This window comes from Oncorhynchus mykiss, chromosome 5 (genome assembly GCF_057628025.1).
Source record: "Oncorhynchus mykiss isolate SJ-2025 chromosome 5, ASM5762802v1, whole genome shotgun sequence".
Classification (NCBI taxonomy): domain Eukaryota; kingdom Metazoa; phylum Chordata; class Actinopteri; order Salmoniformes; family Salmonidae; genus Oncorhynchus; species Oncorhynchus mykiss.
The window spans coordinates 70,395,267-70,419,088 of NC_143026.1; the positions used below are offsets into that span (position 1 = coordinate 70,395,267).

The 23,822-nt window shown below is 42.8% G+C and overlaps 1 protein-coding gene across 2 annotated transcripts in view; it reads right to left on the bottom strand.

Annotated features, from left to right (window-relative positions):
* LOC110524429 (FAS-associated factor 1) overlaps nucleotides 1-23,822 on the bottom strand; it is an 81,061-nt gene that overhangs the window by 18,864 nt on the left and 38,375 nt on the right. Inside the window, exons 9-15 of one of the 2 annotated variants that reach the window (XR_016496272.1) lie at nucleotides 22,251-22,346; nucleotides 22,034-22,160; nucleotides 21,875-21,938; nucleotides 21,692-21,773; nucleotides 7,894-11,735; nucleotides 2,973-3,109; nucleotides 2,709-2,797 (exon numbers count right to left, since the gene is read on the bottom strand). Coding sequence is in view for 1 of the 2 variants with exons in the window: in XM_021604036.3 (XP_021459711.1) it covers nucleotides 2,709-2,797; nucleotides 2,973-3,109; nucleotides 7,894-8,048; nucleotides 21,692-21,773; nucleotides 21,875-21,938; nucleotides 22,034-22,160; nucleotides 22,251-22,346 (750 nt within the window). In the remaining variant the exon portion in view is untranslated. The remainder of the gene's footprint in view (nucleotides 1-2,708; nucleotides 2,798-2,972; nucleotides 3,110-7,893; nucleotides 11,736-21,691; nucleotides 21,774-21,874; nucleotides 21,939-22,033; nucleotides 22,161-22,250; nucleotides 22,347-23,822) is intronic. The other variant, XM_021604036.3, reaches the window with a different exon arrangement.

Below are 23,822 nucleotides of genomic sequence, written 5' to 3' on the forward strand. Positions count from 1 at the left end.
TCTGGGTCTGTCCTCAGAAGAATGGGCCAGCAGAGCAGGACAGCCTCAGACAGTGAGTATGTGTGAGCTCAGAGCAGTCTGGGATAGCGGGGGCTGTGGCAATGGGAGAACATCAGGTCGGAATATAGGGACTGAGGTTTAGATTTTTTGGGGGATCCTCATTAGCCGACGCCAATGGCGACAGCTAGTCTTCCTGGGGTGAACCTGAATTCTTCTGAGTGACCTGTACTGAAGGGTGACTCAAAGTACACCAACACCCCTAGCCTTAGGAGTCCTCTGCTTGAACTCTCTCAAGTCCAAATGATGACTGATTACTGACATGCTGTACATAAATCTAACCCAAGGCATTCAACTGATAAGGGGGCCAAGGGGCCAAACAATTGTATTTAAATATCTATGACTGTAAACGTAGTGAGGAGATTTAGCTAATATGATAACTCTTTCCAATGATTGAAAGGCGGTAGGAGAGCTCAAGGAGTGACAAGTTCACTTCACAGCGAAGATGTATATGGTCTGGCATTTACAGGATGTGGTTCCAGATTCCTGCGGTTATTAATCACTCTGGTACATTACCCACTCATGATCATTTGTTCTCCTGATTTGTGACATTATCACTTCACATTTCCATCAATCCCGACAGGCCTGTGTAATTAACACAACCAGTGACCTTTATGGAGCCAGATCGCTTGTCAATATGCCAGAAAATAATATACTACTTGTCATGAACAGAAACATTCTAAATATGTCAAATTGAAAAGTCATTAAGAACCAAATTGCATGGTATGTTAAGTGAATAACAGTATTTCTGTTGACATCAAAAGCTGTCATATTCGCTTTGCATCTATGAAGACAATAGCAACGCAACCACCCAAGCTTCTACCCATGAAAACCTGTCCCTCAACTTCTCTAAACGGTGCTGTATCATCCAGCCTGGTCACACAGCTTGGTGCTGTATCATCCAGCCTGGTCACACAGCTTGGTGCTGTATCATCCAGCCTGGTCACACAGCTTGGTGCTGTATCATCCAGCCTGGTCACACAGCTTGGTGCTGTATCATCCAAGCCTGGTCACACAGCTTGGTGCTGTATCATCCAAGCCTGGTCACACAGCTTGGTGCTGTATCATCCAAGCCTGGTCACACAGCTTGGTGCTGTATCATCCAAGCCTGGTCACACAGCTTGGTGCTGTATCATCCAAGCCTGGTCACACAGCTTGGTGCTGTATCATCCAAGCCTGGTCACAGCTTGGTGCTGTATCATCCAGCCTGGTCACAGCTTGGTGCTGTATCATCCAGCCTGGACACACGACATACAGCTTAGTGACATGTGCACAGTGTACACACTTCTTGTTGCTTATTTGTCTTAATTATTTTTTTCTGAAAGGGTAGGCATCCAATAAGAACCTAATGGGAACCCCAGTTGCAGACACTCATTGGCTCACCTACAGTTACCCCTCCGGCTGTGCGCAAAACAACACTGTCTCACAATTCCCATGACGATATGATATAACTAAACGAATCAAACACTGAAAGGTAACTAAACTAGTATTGTTAAGTAAACACGGTGGGAGTCGAACACATTCCTCATATGATGTGACTAAGACAGACAGGCAACCAGCCAGGCCTAGTGCTGAGGAACATGAGACAATCTCAGGTTTTAATCTACTACAACACGCTGCTGGAGATGCCTTTCATCTCAGAGACAGTAACCACTTTGTGACCATTTCTTTCTTTAAACCTCTATCCCATCAACAAGAGTGAAAGGTCTAAAGATATGTCGGTGAGAGAGAATGTGTACTGGTAGTCAGTCATCTCCCACTGACAAGTTGACGCTAAGTATTGAGCACATTGGTCTGAGCCTGATGGCACGTCTTCCCACTTCATCTCTTCCAGACTGCTGATTAATGAGAGGTTTAAACAGTACAAAGAAACAGGGCATTGAGTCATCTGTATTCACTAACAACAACTGTATGCCAAAGACAACATGGTCTAGTGTAGTCAGCTGAGGGGAACTACCTGTTTAAAGGGTCAGACAAAACTAGAATGCCGTTCTTTGTTTATTTGATGTTGAGTAAATATCTGCTAGAACGGGAGAATGATTAAATCCATCCATTTCGACACATGAAAGACAGCATTCATGAGGTCAGGTAAATGTCTGACACAGAGGGACCCCAGCCATACTGTCCCAAGATTCCTGTCCTCACATGAAAGAATACCGCTTCTGTTTCGCTGCTTTCTTCTCAGAGTGGAGCTTGGAATTTGTTTGTCGAGTTTCTATTGGATTAAAACGGCAATGGACAGAGAATGGTGAAAAAGAGAAGAGTTTGTATCCTGCTCCCATTGTGAAGACCTTAGGCACAGTTAACTAAAACCAAATGGGAGGGAAATTAATTGTGCTTCGCCCCCCTGCCCCAGACAAAGGGCCTCTCAGATGTGTGTTCCTAGCCTTGGCCCTAAATGGAGCTGGTGGCAGTCACAATGCATTCCGATTTGTCTCCGCGTGTCCCCATTTAGCTCCAAGACAAACTATGGCATAATTCTATGAGAACGGCTCAAATGGCACAATAATTGTCTCCCTCTTTGCCTCTGATTAAACAAATCATGGTATATTTCAGTGGCCATGGCCTAATCATGGCTTACATTTCAAACATCTACTCCCCCTTAAAGACTCTGTTCTTCTGTGTGCTTTCAGAGTTCCTCTCATCTGTACCTCATCCTTGATGTCCTCTTGCTGCTGAGCTGAGAAGATTTCCATTGCACCCATTAGCCTCATCATCAACTCATCCACTGTTGTATTGCCTTCAAAAGAATAATAAAAAACAAGGCATTACATTTTTTTTCTTCGCACAAATACTTACTATTTTATCATTACAGAAGGGTCAGAGTAAATTGCTAAATTATAGCTATAGTTAAGTATAGCTTCATAAACCCCTCCCTTTATCCAGAACATAAAATAATTGTTGACATTCATTACCTTGAATAACATTTAAAACTTCATTTGATGTCCTCTTTCCCATGACAATAAGGAGCAGGGGGAACTGATCGGTCTTGTATGTCCGAATAGTCTGTGCCACCACACTGCCAAAATGCCTCGTGCAAATGGTGAGTAGTCTAGGAAAGGAAAAGACAGGACGGACATTTTTCACATGAACAGCACTTGAGAGGTACACGGCTCATACCATTAAGGACGTTAAAACCAATTCTGCCTTTTCTTCCAGGAGACGTCCCTGTCTAAATAGGCCTAGTAGACAAATTAGTATTCCCCACCAGTGGTGATGAACTGATAGGGCAGAGAGGATTTCTTATTCCATTACAAAGACAGAACTTTAAATTAACATTTCACTAGAAGGAAAAGGCTAGCAGGCAGGCCCTTGGCGCTCACTGTAAATGTCATAATATTAATGAATTGCTATAGAGTGAATGCAAATACAGATTATATTTTTTTGCTCGCCTTTTAATAAGATCCACTTTAATAACTGGCTGGCAAAATACAGGAGTAATGAAATGGGTGGAGGATGAGGTCAGAGGGATGGAGTGATTGGTCTGGTCGGGGGTGCTACTCATTAATCATGAAATCAAAGTTGAGAGTGTAGGTTGCATTACTTTTCAAACTTTGAGATGGAACAGCATCAACTCAACACTTAACCATGGGAAGCATTAGCACCAATCTCCAATCAGCATTCCAGGAGAAACAAGGTCATTTCAACCACAACATTACTCTTTCATTTCACCAGGTAGGCCAGTTGAGAACAAGTACTCATTTACAACTACGACCTGGCCACAATAAACCAAAGCAGTGCAACAAAAAAAACAGAGTTACACATGGGCTAAACAATAATACACTGGAAAAAGTCTATGTACAGTGCTTGCAAATGTAGTAAGATTAGGGAGGTAAGGCAATAAATAGGCCAGAGGCAAAATAATTACAATTTAGCATTAACAAAGAGTGATAGATGTGCAAGTAGGGTGCAAAAGAAAAAACAAATATATAATAATATGGGGATGAGGTAGTTGGGTGTGCTATTTACAGATCGGCTGTGTATAGGTACAGTGATCGGTAAGCTGCTCTGACAGCTGATGCTTAAATAAACTCTTACGCAAAATCTACACCAAATAGCTCATGTACAGTTGAAGTCGAAAGTTTACATACACCTTAGCCATATATATTTAAACTCGGTTTTTCACAATTCCTGACATTTCATCCTAGTAAAGACTCCCTGTCATAGGTCAGTTAGGATCACCACTTTATTATAAGAATGGGAAATGTCAGAATAATAGGAAAGATAATGATTTCAGCTTTTATTTCTTTCAACACATTCCCAGTGGGTTAGAAGTTTACATGCACTCAATTACTATTTGGTAGCATTGCTTTTAAATTGTTTAACTTGGATCAAACTTTTCAGGTAGCCTTCCACAAGCTTCCCACAATAAGTTGGGTGAATTTTGGCCCATTCCTCCTGACAGAGCTGGTGTAACGGAGTCAGGTTTGTAGGCCTCCTTGCTCGCACACACTTTTTCAGCTCTGCCCACAAATTTTGTAAAGGATTGAGGTCAGGGCTTTGTGATGGCCACTCTGATACCTCAACTTTGTTGTCCTTAAGCCATTTTGCCACAACTTTGGAAGTATGCTTGGTGTCATTGTCCATTTGGAAGACCCATTTGCGACCAAGTTTTAACTTTGACTGATGTCTTGAGATGTTGCTTCAATATATCCACAATTTTCCCGCCTCATGATGCCATCTAATTTGTGGAGTGCACAAGTCCCTCCTGCAGAAAAGCACCCCCCCGGTATGACGGCTGCATGGTCCCATGGTGTTTATACTTGCGTACTATTGTTTGTATAGATGAACGTGGTACCTTCAGGCATTTGGAAATCGCTCTCAAGGATGAACAAGACTTGTGGAGGTCTACAATTTTTTTTCTGAGGTCTTGGCTGATTTTTTTGCGATTTTCCCATGATGTCAAGCAAAGAGGCACTGAGTTTGAAGGTAGGCCTTGAAATACATCCACAGATACACCTCCAATTGACTCAAATTATGTAAATTAGCCTATCAGAAGCTTCTAAAGCCATGCCATCATTTTCTGGAATTTTCCAAGCTGTTTAAAGGCACAGTCAACTTAATGTATGTAAACTTCTGACCCACTGGAATTGTGATACATTGAATTATAAGTGAAATAATCTGTCTGTAAACAATTGTTGGAAAAATGACTTGTGTCATGCACAAAGTAGATGTCCTAACCGACTTGCCAAAACTATAGTTTGTTAACAAGAAATTTGTGGAGTGGATGAAAAACGAGTTTTAATGATTCAAACCTAAGTGTATGTAAACTTTTGACTTCAACTGTAGTTGATCATGGGTTCTGACAATGTGGCTGACCAGTCTTTTGACCATCCAGCTGTGGTTAAGGAGGGGTTCTCCCCATGACACAATGAGGATGTCCATGCCCCGTCCTTGTCCCTGCTCTAGGGGGCCCTGAAAAGGCCTCAACACAGCCAGGCCAAAACAATGGAGAGAGGTAATTCTAACCTGTTACCAAGGTCTTGGGAACAATCGCCACAGCCTTCAGAGAAACCCAATCTTAATTCCCATATTAAACACAACCTCCTTTGGTTCCAATCAAACACCGTAGGTAGGAGTCAACCCAACACCTTTCTCTTACAACTACCATACATAGTGTACTGCTGCTTAATCTTTTGACTAACTCCGGAGTAACCCTAAAGAGCAGAAATGTTTCTATAAAATGGTTCGCAGGTCAACATTTATTGGGATGACTCATACTGGAGGCTGCTCTGCATAGTGGTCACTAGCTGGCACAGCTACAAAGTCAGTCAATCTGGTTTTAAACCTAACCACATTGCTACAGTAACCCTAATGCCTAACACTAACCTTTAATTTGCACACATTTTTACGATAGACAATTTTGACATTGCATCTGGGCCATCTTGCGGAAATCACCCAGTTCTGCCTCCAGGGCAAGATTCATGACAATAAACATCAACCTGTATATGGTGCACAATAACAAGTACTGACACAGCATCACAAATGAAGGGTGAAAATCGTGTCTGAAGCGCAGGAAGTAGAAATGAAACCAAGGAATAAGGTCAATAAGGTGAGCGGTTCACTGCAGTCTCTTTCAGCCATAACATATCTTAAAGAATGTATAGCTTTGCTTCTCACAAAATCCTTAAGGGAGTTATTTTTTTCTAACTACTGGAAACACCTGGTCCTTGAATATCAGGTCATGGTTGGTTTGGTAATGAGAGTGACAAGCTTCTAATTCTGCTCACTCTCTTCCTCTCCACATGGCAAAGTGTTAATGTTTCCCTGGACTGTCAGGTTCACTTATTTACATCAAAGTCATGCATGAGATGTTGAGAGACTGCTGCAACTTTACATACACTCCAGTGAGCATACAACAAACTCTCAGGTGTGCTTTAGTCAATCACGTGGAATAGGAACCGGATGCTACACAGAAACACAGATACTCTGCGCAGACATGTTTTGAATGGAAAATAGCACTTCTCAGGCGATTCTCACGTTTTGAATACAGTGCTTCTGAACAAGTCAGATGAGTGCATGACACTTTTACTGGTAATGTGCTCAATTACGAGGAGTTCAATACCATTATTGATCGGTACAGCACCGTATGATAAATTAAAATAGATGAGATGTGGTATGAAAGTATGCAGTCAAACGCAAAAAGCATGGAATCAAAAGCTAACAACTATCTGAAAGATGTAGTGTTGAGTATATTTATTCATAATTCAGTTCAATACTAGCTGTGCATGAGGCTCAGTGTCTGGTATTTCAGAGACATTTTGCCATAGGCAACAATTACATTGGCACGTATTCGACAGGTCTGGTTTTATGCATCATTTTTCACTTAACTAAAGGATACGCTTTGAGGCCCTATGAGTTAGAATACCTTCTTTATAGCCACTGTGACTCATGCCAATCACCAGTCACTCAGGATCAACCTACGAGCGTGAGAATGTGGGAAAAACGTGTGTGTACGTACATACGTTAGAGCAAGTAGCAGTGCACATTATGAAAAGCTCCAGATGTTGCCTGCCTTTAATCTGCAATAAAAAGGCTCAGCTGGGGCAAAAAGCAAGAACCAAAAGGGAGAAAGGGTGCGGAATGAGGGAAAGTCAGTGTCTGAGCCTTTCCCCAGTCTTTCTTAAACGCCTCCTACCAGGGGGTGGGCTTAGCCCTGAAGTCTAGTGGAAGGAAAAGCTAGGGCCTGCCCCGGAGCAAGAGGCTGCTGCTGGGCCCCAATCAAACCTCCCTCTGGTTACCGGCCCTCTCTACCATTCCCCACATCACACCTGGGACGCTGCCCCATTCTTGCCCTTGGCTAGGGGAATACAGCATGGCCAGGGAGGGTCAAGCCTGGCTTTGGGGTCAGGAGTTGAAGGCTTGAGAGTATTGTTGAGTATTGCTAGTGCAGGGAGTCACATACTGAGACAGGCAGGACATTGGTGGAAATAATGGAATTGGGTTGTGAATTGCTATGGAGGAAAGATGAAGTTGGGTTGATAAGGCTGCCATGTCATGAGCGCCCTCAGCCTTGGGGAAATAGAGATGTTCTCCCAGGCAATGCAGACTTCATGGGACCTTCATTTCTAACATTGAGGCAGATTAGTGAAGATTGCCCAATTGGGGCCTCATACTGCAAACACAACTGCTTTTGTTAGCACACATCCCCCTCCCCTCACCGATGAAGAGGGGCTTGAGTTAAAGAGAAAGAGTGGTGCGGAGCAGGGGATTGGGGATGATTCTCAGCTATTAAGATGGCATCCACTTGTCAGACAATCTGATATTCATTTTGTTTTCAGGGCTACAGCGGTGGATTCCTGAGTTGTGATGAGGGCATAGAGTACTCATACATACCTGGCTTTGTTAGCTTCTTTAGTGACATCCCATGCCCATGTGATGAAGTTCTGGCTCAGATAGGCCACTATGGAGTCTGCACACATCATCTGGGAGCAGAAGACGTTGCTGAGCACACTCTCGTCATTGTGGAGGTAGATGGCCAGCAGTTTTCTCTGTGGAAATGGACATCAGAGAGGTTCATTAGCAGAGGTGTGTGCGGATTGAGAAGCTAATGACCAACCAGACCCTGAAACACAGGGTGAGAAAAGTGTCCTTGCGCAGAGTCTGGTCCTTGCTCAGAATTGAATCATTGAAGGGAGAGGTTTTATACAGCTTTCACACGTCGCTCAACAGGAGACCGTGAGTAAAGCGATTGCTTTCACCGACAGCAAGGCCAAACCAATGAAAAGCAAAACACACAAAATCAAATGAACAGGGAGTATATAAAACTTCCTTTGAGGGGGCCGATGAGAAAACAAAAACAGACAAATCACTTAATTTATTTTACACCAAATGCCACTGGCCTTCTCAGGTTAGCAGCAGGGGTGGGAAATATCGACAAAGCTCTAAAATCCAAGGATATCGACACCGTCATATGATCGACAGATTCTCAGGACTCACTGACAACTAATACATTTTTAAAAAACACCTACAAACAGAAAAGGTTATCTTGGGTGGTGTAGGAAATAAAGCCCTCTAAATTACATAACTCACAAATTTCTTTCTGACCCCCTACATTCCTTGCAAAACTCAAGGGGGTGATTTCTCAGGAGCTGTAGCTACATACCAAAAGCAAAATAAGCACAGGCAGAAAAGTGAGGGAAAGTTAAAAGAAAGTTGTGCTATATTGTGGCCTGTGTCGAAAAGGAGTGGGAGAGCACTGCTGTGTTTGCTCAGCGATTAGAGGTTTAGAATAAGCTCCCCGGTTCCTAGCGGGAAGGAGCTTGGGGCTCATTCAGTGGCCCAATTGAACGCCCTGAAAAGATTAAACACTCATGCTGAGAAGACAAGCAAATGCAGCATTGAGAGTGCCCCCCCCTCCTTCTCAAAAAAGATGAAATAAGACACACGCACACACCCTTGCACTCATTATCTTATACATACATACGACGCACACACATTCGTTCCTCTGCAACTTGTTTTAAGTCTCCAAAAGGACATTTTTACAAACAGTAGGTTCAAAAACATACATTTTGTAAAGAGGGAACAACCCCTCTCCTATAATAACATTCAATCACCAACTCCCTCACTTTACTTAAACTGTCTTTCCCTCTCTTCTCCAACTGTTCCATATCTTCTTTCCTAATGCTTTCCTTAGCAAGGACAAATCCCCTAAAACTAATTTACTAGGTTCAACCTGGGCTAGAAAGTGACCCAAAAGGCCCTCTTTCTGGTGTGAATCCTCCCACCTGTTCACCATACAGAGGGGAGGAGAGAGTAAAGAAACGAGAGAAAACCGATCTGTTCTGTGAGCCAGACTGAAGTGATTTTCACATAGCACCCTGTCAGTGTTCACTTCTCTGTCACTCCGTCTGTCCCTCTCCTAGTGTAGACTAGAGCATGTGAAACAGGTAGCCGTTGGCCAGGAGCTGGGGGAGCAGAATGGGCTCAGCTCACATCCGGATGGTCTTTGTGTCCAGCCTGGACCGTATGATTATCTGCAACATGAGCAGGAATTCTACACAGGTGTGCCACTGGGGGGATGAATAGAATGACAACCGAAAGATGCAGTAGACCAGTCAGAATAAAACGACTCACAAAGTTTGTGAAATGTTGAACTCATCTCATCTTTAACCACACCACTCAGACACAGGTTGCGATAATGCAGCACGACTCCAGTGAAAAATACAAGCATTTGTTTTGTTCGACAAAAAGTTTGTGAAAATACACCTGCTTGATAACCATGGCCCTGGATAAATACACTACCATATGTAATTTGTGCCAGCCATCCGTTTTCATTAGTCTCATTCAGTTTATGCATTAGTGTTGTGAGAGAACGTTTTTAATTATAGCCAGTGTTGGGGAGCAAAGAAGCCGGGGGAAAGTGATCATCCACAGTAGCCCAAAGAAAAACAAACACTTCAAAATGAAGACCTCAAATTACTGCTCCCCTGCCACACACACACACACACACACTGAGAACACAAGTTCGGATCAATAGTTTAACAGATGGTAGGTACATGATTGAAATGATTGAAAAATACATTTTGTATTAATAGTAACCAGTTCTGATTTCATTTTTTTAAGGTGCCATAAACTTGTCAAATTTTAGTGAAGACAAAATAGCACACAATTGTCAAATTGAATGTAAAGCCGCAATATGTAACTTTGTGGGCGACCTAACCAAACGTACATATAAATGTGAGTTATAGACCTGTGAGTCTAAGAAGCAGTAGATCTTCTCTAGGTACACTATTCTATGCTCCCTGTTCTTGCATCTTTTACTTTTGGACATCAGCTTCAAAAACAGCTGAAAATAAAATATTTTGGGTTATTGAAAATATATTTGACAGTGGTTTAGATGGTACAACAATCAACATTATACATTGTTTTGTCACATAAGCTGAAATTAGGCGAACTATTCAAATTTTTGCAACCAGGTAATGGCAGAAAGATTTATACATATTGCACCTTAACATAATAAACCTCAGTCTTTATACACATGAAACTATAATAGTCAAAATATTCAGCTGGGCATCAGTTCATCTGACTGGAAGTGTTCTAGTAGAAACAAATAAAAACAATAAATGGGATCACTTTCACCTGAGCAGGGAGAGATGGATGAAAATGTGTTTATCCATTCCCTACCCATGGTATCGATTTCTCCTCTCTCCCTCTCATTGCTCTTTTGCTAAACTACGGGGGATTTAAGCGGATACTCGAGTGTGATAAAACCCTCACCCCGGCACTGCTATGAATTTTGATGTGTGCCTTTGTGTGAGTGAGAGAGCAGGGTTACTCCGATTAACCGCACCGTTAAGGGGATTTGAGGGGAGCCTTGGCAGTGATGGGTGGCCTGTCTGAAGGGCCTTACTGCTGATCCTCTGGAGGGCTCAGGGGCCCAAAGCATTTTCATTAAGGCTGGATTGAGGCGCATCTCTCCCTCCAGAAACGCTTCATCAAATGTAGTGTTTTACTTAGTGATTAGCCCATCAGACATTGAGTGTGACAGATTCCTCTGCAAAATCTCTCCCTGGGCCCTCCTTCCCCTGAAACCTGCATCATACCAATATCCACTACAAAAAAATATATATTTATTTATTTAATTTTACCCCTTTTTTGTGGTATCCAATTGTTTTAGTAGCTACTATCTTGTCTCATCGCTACAACTCCCGTACGGGCTCGGGAGAGACGAAGGTTGAAAGCCATGCATCCTCCGATACACAATGATACACAACCCAACCAAGCCGCACTGCTTCTTAACACAGCGCGCATCCAACCCGGAAGCCAGCCGCACCAATGTGTCGGAGGAAACACTGTGCACCTGGCAACCTTGGTTAGCGCACACTGCACCCGGCCCGCCACAGGAGTCGCTGGTGCGCGATGAGACAAGGATATCCCCACCGGCCAAACCCTCCCTAACCCGGACGGCGCTAGGCCAAATTGTGCGTCGCCCCACGGACCTCCCCGTCGCGGCCGGTTACGACAGAGCCTGGGCGCGAACTCAGAGTCTCTGTTGGCACAGCTGGCGCCAATATCCACTAAATTAACAGCTAGTTGCGATGACAAGAGAGGAGAGATTTAGACCAATTTCTTCAAGAGGGAAGAGGGAGGTGGTGCTGGTTGGGGAGGGGTGTTTCAGAAGTTGACACCCGATGGTCACAGTGAGTCAGATGTGTGTTTCTCCCGTCTCATCTCCTCTAAGGATACAGAGAGAGAGTAGGGGGTCAGCTGCATGTGTCCCTTCATATTGGTTTATTTTCATTGACACAATGTACAGTCTCCAGCTGCACCACAGAGAGCTCAACGGAGAGGGGGCCATACTGAGCTGGCTTAGGGAAGAGGATATCAGCTGGGAGGCAAGCCGAGCCTCTGCCTCACGGTCTAAAACCCCCCAAACATCTTGCTGTGTTCTCCCATTCTAATAAGACAGTAATCCACACAAGCTGTCAGTTGATACAACCCTCCTTAAGGACAAAGCAGAAAAATGAAGAAAAATTGTGGGCTAAAAATAAAAGTGACAGCTGTCATGATGAAAATGTAATGAGGTTTATGAGAGGAATCAAATGGTGGCTCTTTTTGAACAAACACTCCCACCTTTAGATGTAAAAGAAAAGACAATGGTAATTTACAGTGCCTTCAAAGTGTTCACACTCCTTATTCCACTTTGCTGTGATGCAGCTCGAAGACACAATACCCCATAATGACAAAGTGATTTTTTTTATTTTTATAAATGTTAGTAAATGTATTGAAAATGAAACAGAAATACATCATTTACAGAAGTATTCATACCCCTTTGCTATGATACTCCAAATTGTGCATCCAATTTCCTTGATCATTCTTGAGATGTCACTACAACTTGATTGGAGTTCACCTGTGGCCAATTCAATTGTTTGGACATGATTTAAAAAAAGAAACACCTGTCTATGTAAGGTCCCACATTTGACAGTACATTTCAGAGCAGAAACTATACCATGAAGTCCAAGTATGTCTGTAGATCTCAGAGATATAATTATGATTAGGCATACAATACAAGTCAAAAGTTGACACACCTACTCATTTAAGGGTTTTTCTTTATTTGTACTATTTTCTACATTGTAGAATAATAGTGAAGACATCCAAACTATGAAATAACACATGAAATCATGTAGTAACCAAAAAAAAAAAAAAGTGTTAAATCAAAAATAAATTTAAAAGTAGCCACTTTGCCTTGATGACAGCTTTGCACACTTCGCATTCTCTCAACCAGCTTCACCTGGAATGCTTTTCCAACCATCATGAAGGAGTTCCCACATATGCTGAGTAGTTCTTGGCTGCTTTTCCTTCACTCTGCGGTCCAACTCATCCCAAACCATCTTAATTGGTTGAGGTCGGGTGATTGTGGCGACCAGGTCATCTGATGCAGCACTCCATCACTCTCCTCCTCTGTTAAATAGCCCTTACACAGCCTGGAGGCATGATGCCCAAACCAGATGGGATGGCGTATCGCTGCAGAATGCTGTGGTAGGTATGCTGGTTAAGTGTGCCTTGAATTCTAAATGAATCACAGACAGTGTCACTAGCAAAGCACCCCCACACCACCTTGTCCATGCTTCACAGTGGAAACCACACAAGTGGGGACCATCCTTTCACCTACTCTGCATCTCACAAAGACACGGCAGTTGGAACAAAAAAAAAAATCTACAATTTGGACTCATCTGACCAAAGATGTGAAGCATTTATTTGGGCTCCACTTTCTGAGGCTGGTAACTAAGAAATTGTTAGCTCTGCAACAGAGCTCTGGGTCTTCCTTTCCTGTGGTGGTCCTCATGAGAGCCAGTTTCATCATAGCGCTTGATGGATTTTGTGACTGGAATGCAGCCAATAACTTTGAAAGTTTATTCAAGTAGAAACAGAAACACTTAAGACACACCCTCCCCCTCAGCCCACCTTCTCTTTGCTTATTTGAGCTGTTCTTGCCATAATATGGACTTGGTCTTTTACCAAATAGGGCCATCTTCTGTATACCACACCTACCTTGTCACAACAACTGATTGGCTGAAATGCATTAAGGAAATCAATTCCACAAATTAACTTTTAACCTGTTGGATCTCTAGGGGCGCTATTTCATTTTTGGATAAAAAACGTTCCCGTTTTAAGCGCGATATTTTGTCACGAAAAGATGCTCGACTATGCATATTCTTGACAGTTTTTGAAAGAAAACTCTGAAGTTTCAGAATCTGCAAAGATATTGTCTGTAAGTGCCCCAGAACTCATTCTACAGGCGAAACCAAGATGATGCGTCAACCAGGAAATTAGCAGAATTTCTGAAGCTCTGTTTTCCATTGTCTCCTTATATGGCTGTGATTGCGCAAGGAATGAGCCTACACTTTCTGTCGTTCCCCCAAGGTCTTAGCAGCATTGTGACGTATTTGTAGGCATATCATTGGAAGATTGACCATAAGAGACTACATTTTCCAAGTGTCCGCCTGGTGTCCTGCGTGGAATTCGGTGCGCAATTGCCAGCTGCTTGTACTTTTCCATTTGATATAGGGGAGAAACCATGCGTCCAAGAACGATATATCAATGAAGAGATATGTGAAAAACACCTTGATGATTGATTCTAAACAACGTTTGCCATGTTTTCAGTCGATATTATGGAGTTAATTTGGAAAAAAGTTCGCGTTTTGAGGACTGAATTTTCTGGTTTTTTTGGTAGCCAAATGTGATGTATAAATCAGAGCTATTTCTAATACACAAAGAATCTTTTTGGAAAAACTGAGCATCTGCTATCTAACAGAGTATCCTCATTGAAAACATCAGAAGTTCTTCAAAGGTAAATTATTTTATTTGAAGGCTTTTATGTTTTTGTTGAAATGTTGCGTGCTGGATGCTAACGCTAATGCTAACACTAGCTAGCTACTTTTACACAGATTATTGTTTTCCTATGGTTGAGAAGCATATTTTGAAAATCTGAGATGACAGTGTTGTTTACAAAAGGCTAAGCTTGAGAGATGGCATATTTATTTCATTTCATTTGCGATTTTCATGAATAGTTAACGTTGCGTTATGGTAATGAGCTTGAGGCTGTAGTCACGATACCGGATCCGGGTTTGGGAGATCAGAGAGGTTAACAAGGCACACCTGTTAATTTAAATTCCAGGTGACTACCTCATGAAGCTCGTTGAGAGAATGCCAAGAGTGTGCAAAGCTGTCAAGGCAAAGGGTGGCTACTTTGAAGAATCTCAAATATAAAATATATTTTGATTTGTTCAACACTTTTGTGGTTACTACATGATTCCATGTGTGTTATTTCATAGTTTTTATGTCTTCACTACTATTCTACAATGTAGAAAATAGTAAAAATAAAGAAAAAACATTGAATGAGCAGGTGTGTCCAAACTTTTGACTGGTACTGTATATCTGGGGAAGGGTATAAAACAATTACTAGAGTGTTGAAAGTGGCCCCCACCATTGTGAAATAAACTTACAAAATATGGAACTATCTAGACTCTGCCTAGAGCTGGCCATCCAACCAAACTGAGGAACCGGGCAAGAAGGACCTTGGTCAGGGAGGTGACCAAGATGGAAGCCACTGCTGAAAAAAAAGGCACATGACAGCACATCTGGCGTTTGAAAAAAATGCATGTGAAAGACTCAGATCAGTAGGAAAAAGATTTTGTGGTCTGATAAGACAAACTGAACTCTTTTGCCTGAACACAAAGCGCTGTCTGGAGAAAAATCAGGCGCAGCTCATCACCCGTTTAACAACATCCCTACCGTAAAGCACGGTGGTGGCAGCATCATGCTATGAGGATGCTTTTCAGAGGCAGAGAGGTAAGGATAGAGGGAACAATCAATGGAGCCAAATACAGGCAAATCCTTGATGAGAACCTGCTTCAGAGTGCAAACAACCTTAGACTGGGGAGACAACAGGACAATGCATACAGCCAAAGCAATGCTGGAATGCCTTCAGAACAAGGATGTGAAGGTCCTTGTGTGTCCCAGACAAAGCCCAGACTTAAATACCATTGAAAATCTGTGGAAAGAATTGAATATTGCTGTTCACCGGCACTCACCATCTAACTTAACAGAGCTTGAGAAAATCTGCAAGGAAGAATGGGAGAAAATTCCCAAATCCAGATGTGCAAAGCCGATTCAGAAACACTAAAGACCAAAGCTGCAATCTCGGCCTCCCGAGTGGCGCAGCGGTCTAAGGCACTGCACCGCAGTGCTTCAGGCGTCACTACAGACCCAAGTTCGATCCCAGGCTGTGTCGCAGCTGGACATGACCGGGAGACCCATGAGGTGGCACACAATTGGCCCAGCATCATCCAGGTTAGGGGAGGGTTCGGCCGGCCAGGATGTCCTTGTCCCATCGCGCTCTAGCATCTCCTTGTGGCAGGCCGGGCGCAGCACACTGACTTCGGTCGCCTCTGACATACTGGTGCGACTGGCTTCCGGGCTAAGCTGGCACTGCGGCTTGGCAAGATCGTGTTTCAGGGGTCGCATGGCTCTCGACCTTCGCCTCTACTAGCCCGTATAGGAGTTGCAGCGATGGGACAAGACTAACTACCAATTGGATATCACAAAATTGGTGAGAAAAAAAAAGTTTAAAAACAACTAAATGCCACCAAAAGTGTTGACTCGGGTGTGAATATTTATGTAAAAGCAATATTTCAGCATTTTTCAATAAATTCGCAAAATTGTCTTAAAACATGTTTTCACTTTTATTATGGGGTATTGTGTGTAGATGGGTGATAAATGTTTTAACCTCTCTGCGCACCGAACCCGTTGGCGGGATTAAATTCGACAACATACGGTGATCGCTACATAAATAGTCATATTAAACAATCATGACAATACAAGTGTCTCATGTTTCGAAAGCCTAGAATCCTGCTAATCCAACTGCGTTGTCAGATTTAAAAAAGGATTTACTGCGAAAGAATACGATGCGATTATCTGAGGACAGTGCCCCATAAAAATAAACTATTTCAACCAGCACAAGTGTAACAAAATCACAAATTGCGATCGTTTTCTGTTTGCAATCCCAATGCTCATTGTTACACAATTGATGGTATTTTGTTTGATAAAATAAATTTTTATAGCCTAACACGAAACATTTTGTGAACCGCTTGTGTCGTGAATTCCGTCTCATTCGATGTAAATACACACACTAAATGTGACTTTTCCAGTCATGTTTGGTTTCATTGCAATCAACTGGTTTGTTTGTAACACAACCAAACTTGATGGGTCATTTCGCGGGACATATTGACTGAAAAAAAAAAAAAGATTTTAAGACAACAGGTCTTAAATCATTGTGCACCAATGATATAACCGCTGTTTCGTTGATTGACTGTATTTTAACCCAATGACCACTGATCGTCTTGAAATCTAGCTGGGTAGACAGCCAATGAGCTGAGGTAAACGACAATATGTAATGGTTATGTGTTGGAAGACCAACCCTTGTAGTAAACTCCGGCGTAAAGAGGGTCATTCGCCATTGAAGATTCATACTGGAAGAAGCACATGTTATGCACAGCACTTTTTTGGTGAAGCGCATCTTCAGCTGTTTATACACTGCTTTACATAGTTGAATGTGCTGACAACAAAATCACACAAATTATCAATGGAAATCAAATTTATCAACCCATGGAGGTCTGGATTTGGAGTCACACTCAAAATTAAAGTGGAAAACCACACTACAGGCTGATCCAACTTTGATGTAATGTCCTTAAAACAAGTCAAAATGAGGCTCAGTAGTGTGTGTGTGTGTGTGTGTGTGTGTGTGGCCTCCACGTGCCTGTATGACCTCCCTACAACGCTTGGGTATGCTCCTGATGAGGTGGCGGATGGTCTCCTGAGGGATCTCCTCCCAGACCTGGACTAAAGCATCTGCCAACTCCTGGACAATCTGTGGTGCAACGTGGCGTTGGTGGATGGAGCGAGACATGATGTCCCAGATGTGCTCAATTGGATTCAGGTCTGGGGAACGGGTGGGCCAGTCCATAGCATCAATGCCTTCCTCTTGCAGGAACTGCTGACACACTCCAGCCACATGAGGTCTAGCATTGTCTTGCATTAGGAGGAACCCAGGGCCAACCGCACCAGCATATGGTCTCAAAAGGGGTCTGAGGATCTCATCTCGGTACCTAATGGCAGTCAGGCTACCTCTGGCGAGCACATGGAGGGCTGTGCGGCCCCCCAAAGAAATGCCACCCCACACCATGACTGACCCACCGCCAAACCGGTCATGCTGGAGGATGTTGCAGGCAGCAGAACGTTCTCCACGGCGTCTCCAGACTGTCACATGTGCTCAGTGTGAACCTGCTTTCATCTGTGAAGAGCACAGAGCGCCAGTGGCGAATTTGCCAATCTTGGTGTTCTCTGGCAAATGCCAAACGTCCAGCACGGTGCTGGGCTGTAAGCACAACCCCCACCTGTGGATGTCGGGCCCTCGTACCATCCTCATGGTGTCTGTTTCTGACCGTTTGAGCAGACACATGCACATTTGTGGCCTGCTGGAGGTCTCTGGCAGTGCTCCTCCTGCTCCTCCTTGCACAAAGGCGGAGGTAGCGGTCCTGCTGCTGGGTTGTTGCCCTCCTACGGCCTCCTCCACCTCTTCTGATGTACTGGCCTGTCTCCTGGTAGCGCCTCCATGCTCTGGACACTACGCTGACGGACACAGCAAACCTTCTTGCCACAGCTCACATTGATGTGCCATCCTGGATGAGCTGCACTACCTGAGCTACTTGTGTGGGTTGTAGACTCCGTCTCATGCTACCACTAGAGTGAAAACACCGCCAGCATTCAAAAGTGACCAAAACATCAGCCAGGAAGCATAGGAACTGAGAAGTGGTCTGTGGTCACCACCTGCAGAACCACTCCTTTATTGGGGGTGTCTTGCTAATTGCCTATACTTTCCACCTGTTGTCTATTCCATTTGCACAACAGCATGTGAAATGTATTGTCAGTGTTGCTTCCTAAGTGGACAGTTTGATTTCACAGAAGTATGATTGACTTGGAGTTACATTGTGTTGTTTAAGTGTTCCCTTTATTTTTTTGAGCAGTGTATATCAATCAGTATGGCGACTAGTCGCCATGCTGATTGATATACACTGCTCAAAAAAAATCGAAAAAAAATAAAAGGGAACACTTAAACAACACAAAAGCTAAACCTAAGTCTAGATATACAGATGTACACACAATTTTAGAAGAAATTGATTGGGAAAGTGAGACAGAGATTGTTGGAGGATGATTCATTTAGGTAGCATAGCTTTGATTCCCAAATGGAGGAATATTTTTTGAACGGAGAGGACATCGTTTGACTGGTAAGTTCTTCTCATGCTAATGCCGTTGTTTGAAATTAATAATACACAATATTTGTGATTATTTACAATTTCAGTAGCAATATATAAAAATGTAATGAAATGTGTAAAGTACACTACATTGGCTATACATTGTGGGTGGGGGTGTTTGTATGTATGTGTATGACCCATAGCCTAGGTTTGTGTGGATTAGTGGGAGCATGGCTGAGATGCGCGTCTGCCGCTCCACCCCACCCCACCCCCATGTGAAATAGCCTATTTGAGGCTGTTGAGGGGAGGTCAGGCCCACAACAATGGCAGATCTAGCTGAAATGTCATAATATAAAACAGACAGTAGATCTAGCAGGTCTATAATAATATATTCAACCTTATGTTCCCTGTACTCTATACAGTGGGGCAAAAAAGTATTTAGTCAGCCACCAATTGTGCAAGTTCTCCCACTTAAAAAAGATGAGGCCTGTAATTTTCATCATAGGTACACTTCAACTATGACAGACAAAATAAGAAAAAAATCCAGAAAATCACATTGTAGGATTTTTAATGAATTTATTTGCAAATTATGGTGGAAAATAAGTATTTGGTCAAAAACAAAGTTTCTCAATACTTCGTTATATACCCTTTGTTGGCAATGACAGAGGTCAAATGTTTTCTGTAAGTCTTCACAAGGTTTTCACACACTGTTGCTGGTATTTTGGCCCATTCCTCAATGCAGATCTCCTATAGAGCAGTGATGTTTTGGGGCTGTGGTTGGGCAACACGGACTTTCAACTCCCTCCAAAGATTTTCTATGGGGTTGAGATCTGGAGACTGGCTAGGCCACTCCAGGACCTTGAAATGCTTCTTACGAAGCCACTCCGTTGCCCGGGCAGTGTGTTTGGGATCATTGTCATGCTGAAAGATCCAGCCACATTTCATCTTCAATGCCCCTGCTGATAGGAGGTTTTCACTCAAAATCTCACGATACATGGCCCCATTCATTCTTTCCTTTACACGGATCAGTCGTCCTGGTCCCTTTGCAGAAAAACAGCCCCAAAGCATGATGTTTCCACCCCCATGCTTCACAGTAGGTATGGTGTTCTTTGGATGCAACTCCGCATTCTTTGTCCTCCAAACACGACGAGTTGAGTTTATCAAAAAGTTATATTTTGGTTTCATCTGACCATATGACATTCTCCCAATCTTCTTCTGGATCATCCAAATGCGCTCTAGCAAACTTCAGACGGGCCTGGACATGTACTGGCTTAAGCAGGGGGACACGTCTGGCACTGCAGGATTTGAGTACCTGGCGGCATAGTGTGTTACTGATGGTAGGCTTTGTTACTTTGGTCCCAGCTCTCTGCAGGTCATTCACTAGGTCCCCCCGTTCTGGGATTTTTGCTCAACGTTCTTGTGATCATTTTGACCCCATGGGGTGAGATCTTGCGTGGAGCCCCAGATCGAGGGAGATTATCAGTGGTCTTGTATGTCTTCCATTTCCTAATAATTGCTCCCACAGTTGATTTCTTCAAACTAAGCTGCTTACCTATTGCAGATTCAGTCTTCCCAGCCTGGTGCAGGTCTACAATTTTGTTTCTGGTGTCCTTTGACAGCTCTTTGGTCTTGGCCATAGTGGAGTTTGGAGTGTGACTGTTTGAGTTTGTGGACAGGTGTATTTTATACTGATAACAAGTTCAAACAGGTGCCATTAATACAGGTAACGAGTGGAGGACAGAGGAGCCTCTTAAAGAAGAAGTTACAAGTCTGTGAGACCCAGAAATCTTGCTTGTTTGTAGGTGACCAAATACTTATTTTCCACCATAATTTGCAAATAAATTCATTTAAAAATCCTACAATGTGATTTTCTGGATTTTATTTTCTCATTTTGTCTGTCATAGTTGAAGTGTACCTATGATGAAAATTACAGGCCTCTCTCATCTTTTTAAGTGGGAGAACTTGCACAATTGGTGACTGACTAAATACATTTTTGCCCCACTGTATATCTGTTTATTATACCTGTTGATACAGGGCTCATATGTGAAACTATTCTAAATGAACATTTTCTTTCACAGTGACACTGACTCCGAATGGGTGCCCCCAGTGCCAAGGTGTCCATCCCCCCACTGAATCTGGTTCATCCAGCTCCTGCCACAAGTGGTGTTCATCTGCCCACATTTATTTCTGCAGGCATGGATCTGCCTCAGGGCCAAAAGGGCACAGCATGGAGGCGTCGCTGTGTTCTTTGCTAAATGAAGTCCCCCATCACCTGCACCACATGCTTGGTGACCCTCTGCTTTACAGCAGAAAGAGACTACTTTGGCACCTGGTATCAGCAGCACAATATTGTGTAGAGGACTGAGGGTCTTCCAAAGACACTCATTTTGGATGTTATCATTCTGAAACTTTGCACAAGTACTGTTGCCCTCTTATGTTTTTCACTGAAATTATCCCCATCATCCTATCTGAATGTTTGTTTTGTCTTGTTCATTTTAAATATGATACAACAATAAAAATGAAAAAACGTATGTTTTTTTCATTGTATTATCTAAACCAGATCTATTGTGTTATATTATCCTACATTCAATTCACATTTACACAAACTTCAGAGTGTTTTCTTTCAAATGAAACCAAGAATATGCATATCCTTGGTTCTGTGCCTGAGCTACAGGCAGTTAGATTTGGGTATGTCTTCAGGCGGAAATTGAAAAAAGTAGGGGGGTAGCTGTAAGCGGTTAATACATTTTGAATTCAGGCTGTAACAACAAAATGTGGATTAAGTCAAGGGGTATGAACACTTTCTGAAGGCACCTAGTATCATGTCCTGTTAACCTGTAAATTATACTACTGAGACCAGCTCCTCTACTGTTACTTACATCTCTGGCTTTGCCATAGAAGGCCTCTTGAGATGCTGCCTCCAAAGTACCAATGAAGAACACTGGATGACATTCTCCGTACCTGCAACACACACATAGGAGATTGACCCATAAAAAAGAATGCATGGATCTTCCACATCGTTTAAGAAGCACAGGCCCCTTAAAACAATAGTAAATACGTACCTTGTTGAAAATTCAGCAGTAAAGTGCAGTAAGGCATCACTTTCATTCTCACTATTCTCTGGCACTGCAGAGAAAAAAACACATTAGCTTGATAACAATTAAATACCAAATCAACCTTTTTGAATCGAGTGGTAGCATCATGCTAAGTGAGGTACGTACTCAAGGCGGCTTTCCGACAGCCTGTAGAAGACCCCATACCGAACATCTCTGATTCGTCCACTCCAAATTCAGACGCATCCTCAAAGTCATCCCCCTCGCTGTCGCTTACCATGTGGACATCTGCGCACTGTTCAAACATATTCACTTCAGTATTGTTGACCTATCAAACACAATGAAAAATGTAAAACAAAGCCAAATGTACTGTGTGTTGCTCTACCTCTTCTGTGGGCTCCTGGTTGTTGGCTGGTGAGGACCTTCGACACACACTGAGGTGATGGCAGGGGTAGCTGATTCCAGAGGCAGCTAGTGTCATCTAAGGACAGAAACATATATTTTTTTTTACAATAAAATCTGAACAATGCATTAACATTCTATAAGGAGGCATAAAGGCAGAAAGAGATCCAAGTTCCACATTCACAGATAAACCATTCTGACTTTCTGTTAGGATTAGAACAAAACATTTATCCAGACTATTATGAGGAAGCCCAGAATAAAATGTACAGGCATGGTTTATGGACAATCTAATTAAAGACGGGAAATGTCACCAACCGCAGCACTGGAGGGACTCATTAAAGACGGTCTATACGGCTGAACCCAATGGGATAGGGTAAAGATAGAGGCAGGTGCCATGGAAAGTGATGGGGCCCCAGCACCCATCTTTCTAACTATGCTACTCACTAACCTGCTCTCCCTGAGAGAGTAAGGGATTATCAGTGTTAAATCGATAATGCAATGTCTTAAAAGGCTTTCATTTCAAGTATGGGGCAGATGATCTGAACCTGACCACAACATCCTACATGGCCCACTGAAGACAAGCGGCAAATTAATAAAAGCATTGTCAAAACCTAGCAGAAATAATCTCTACTTAATACAGTATTTTAGTCTGTTCATAATCAACGTTAGCAAGCCAACTCATTCACTACAATTCAAATAAAGTAAACATGTATTTACCTACTGGTTCATCGTTTGAGAAAACAACCTTATGTTTATTGCAAACAAGTGCTATAGTGGCATTAACTGGAGGTTTAACCCTAATGCCGTGATTGACACGGACAGACAAAAGGGAAAGTCCCTGGCCGTCAACAGCAGGGGGTGGCAATCTTTGCTATTGTCAGGTCCTCTAGCCAACAAAACCAGTTGGTAATTGTTGAATCAGGACCCGATTACATGTAACGGCAATTGAGTTTCAAAAGCAGAGTGACTGCCGGAGTTTTCCACGTCTCTTTTAAAGTAATTCAGCCAGAGAAGAGTAACCACTAGTCCTGATTTGCTGGATGATAAAAACAGAACATATACAAATATAGAGAGAGCCATCATTCTCATTTGAATCCACTGTTAAATTACTATTGGCGCAAGAAATAAGTCAAATTCCCACTTGCTCAACAGGAAAAACAGCAGAAAAACAGTATTCCCTGGACAAATAAAGCATGAGCAATATCCTGCTGTGGCCCATAGCTATTTCCCTGCTGTGCAGCACAGTGCCTTTGGAAGATGCAGGAAAGCCGAGTCCGTAAAGTCATGTGACCATCTTCTTGTCATGGTCTTCCCATTTGGCCTCGTTAGTTCCGCTGCCCACACACAAGACAGATTGTGTTTGTCTTTCACAACTAACTTAAAGCAAATGTACTTTAAAATAAAACGTATTAATAAAGAGGCAGGACTAGGCTGCCATGGCTGGGACAGCTGAGTGCAAGTGTTAATTAAAAGCATTAACACTTACACTGAATAACACTGGAACACCTAGGAAGAACACTTAGCAGAATTGCCAGACATGGTTCATGTAACAAAA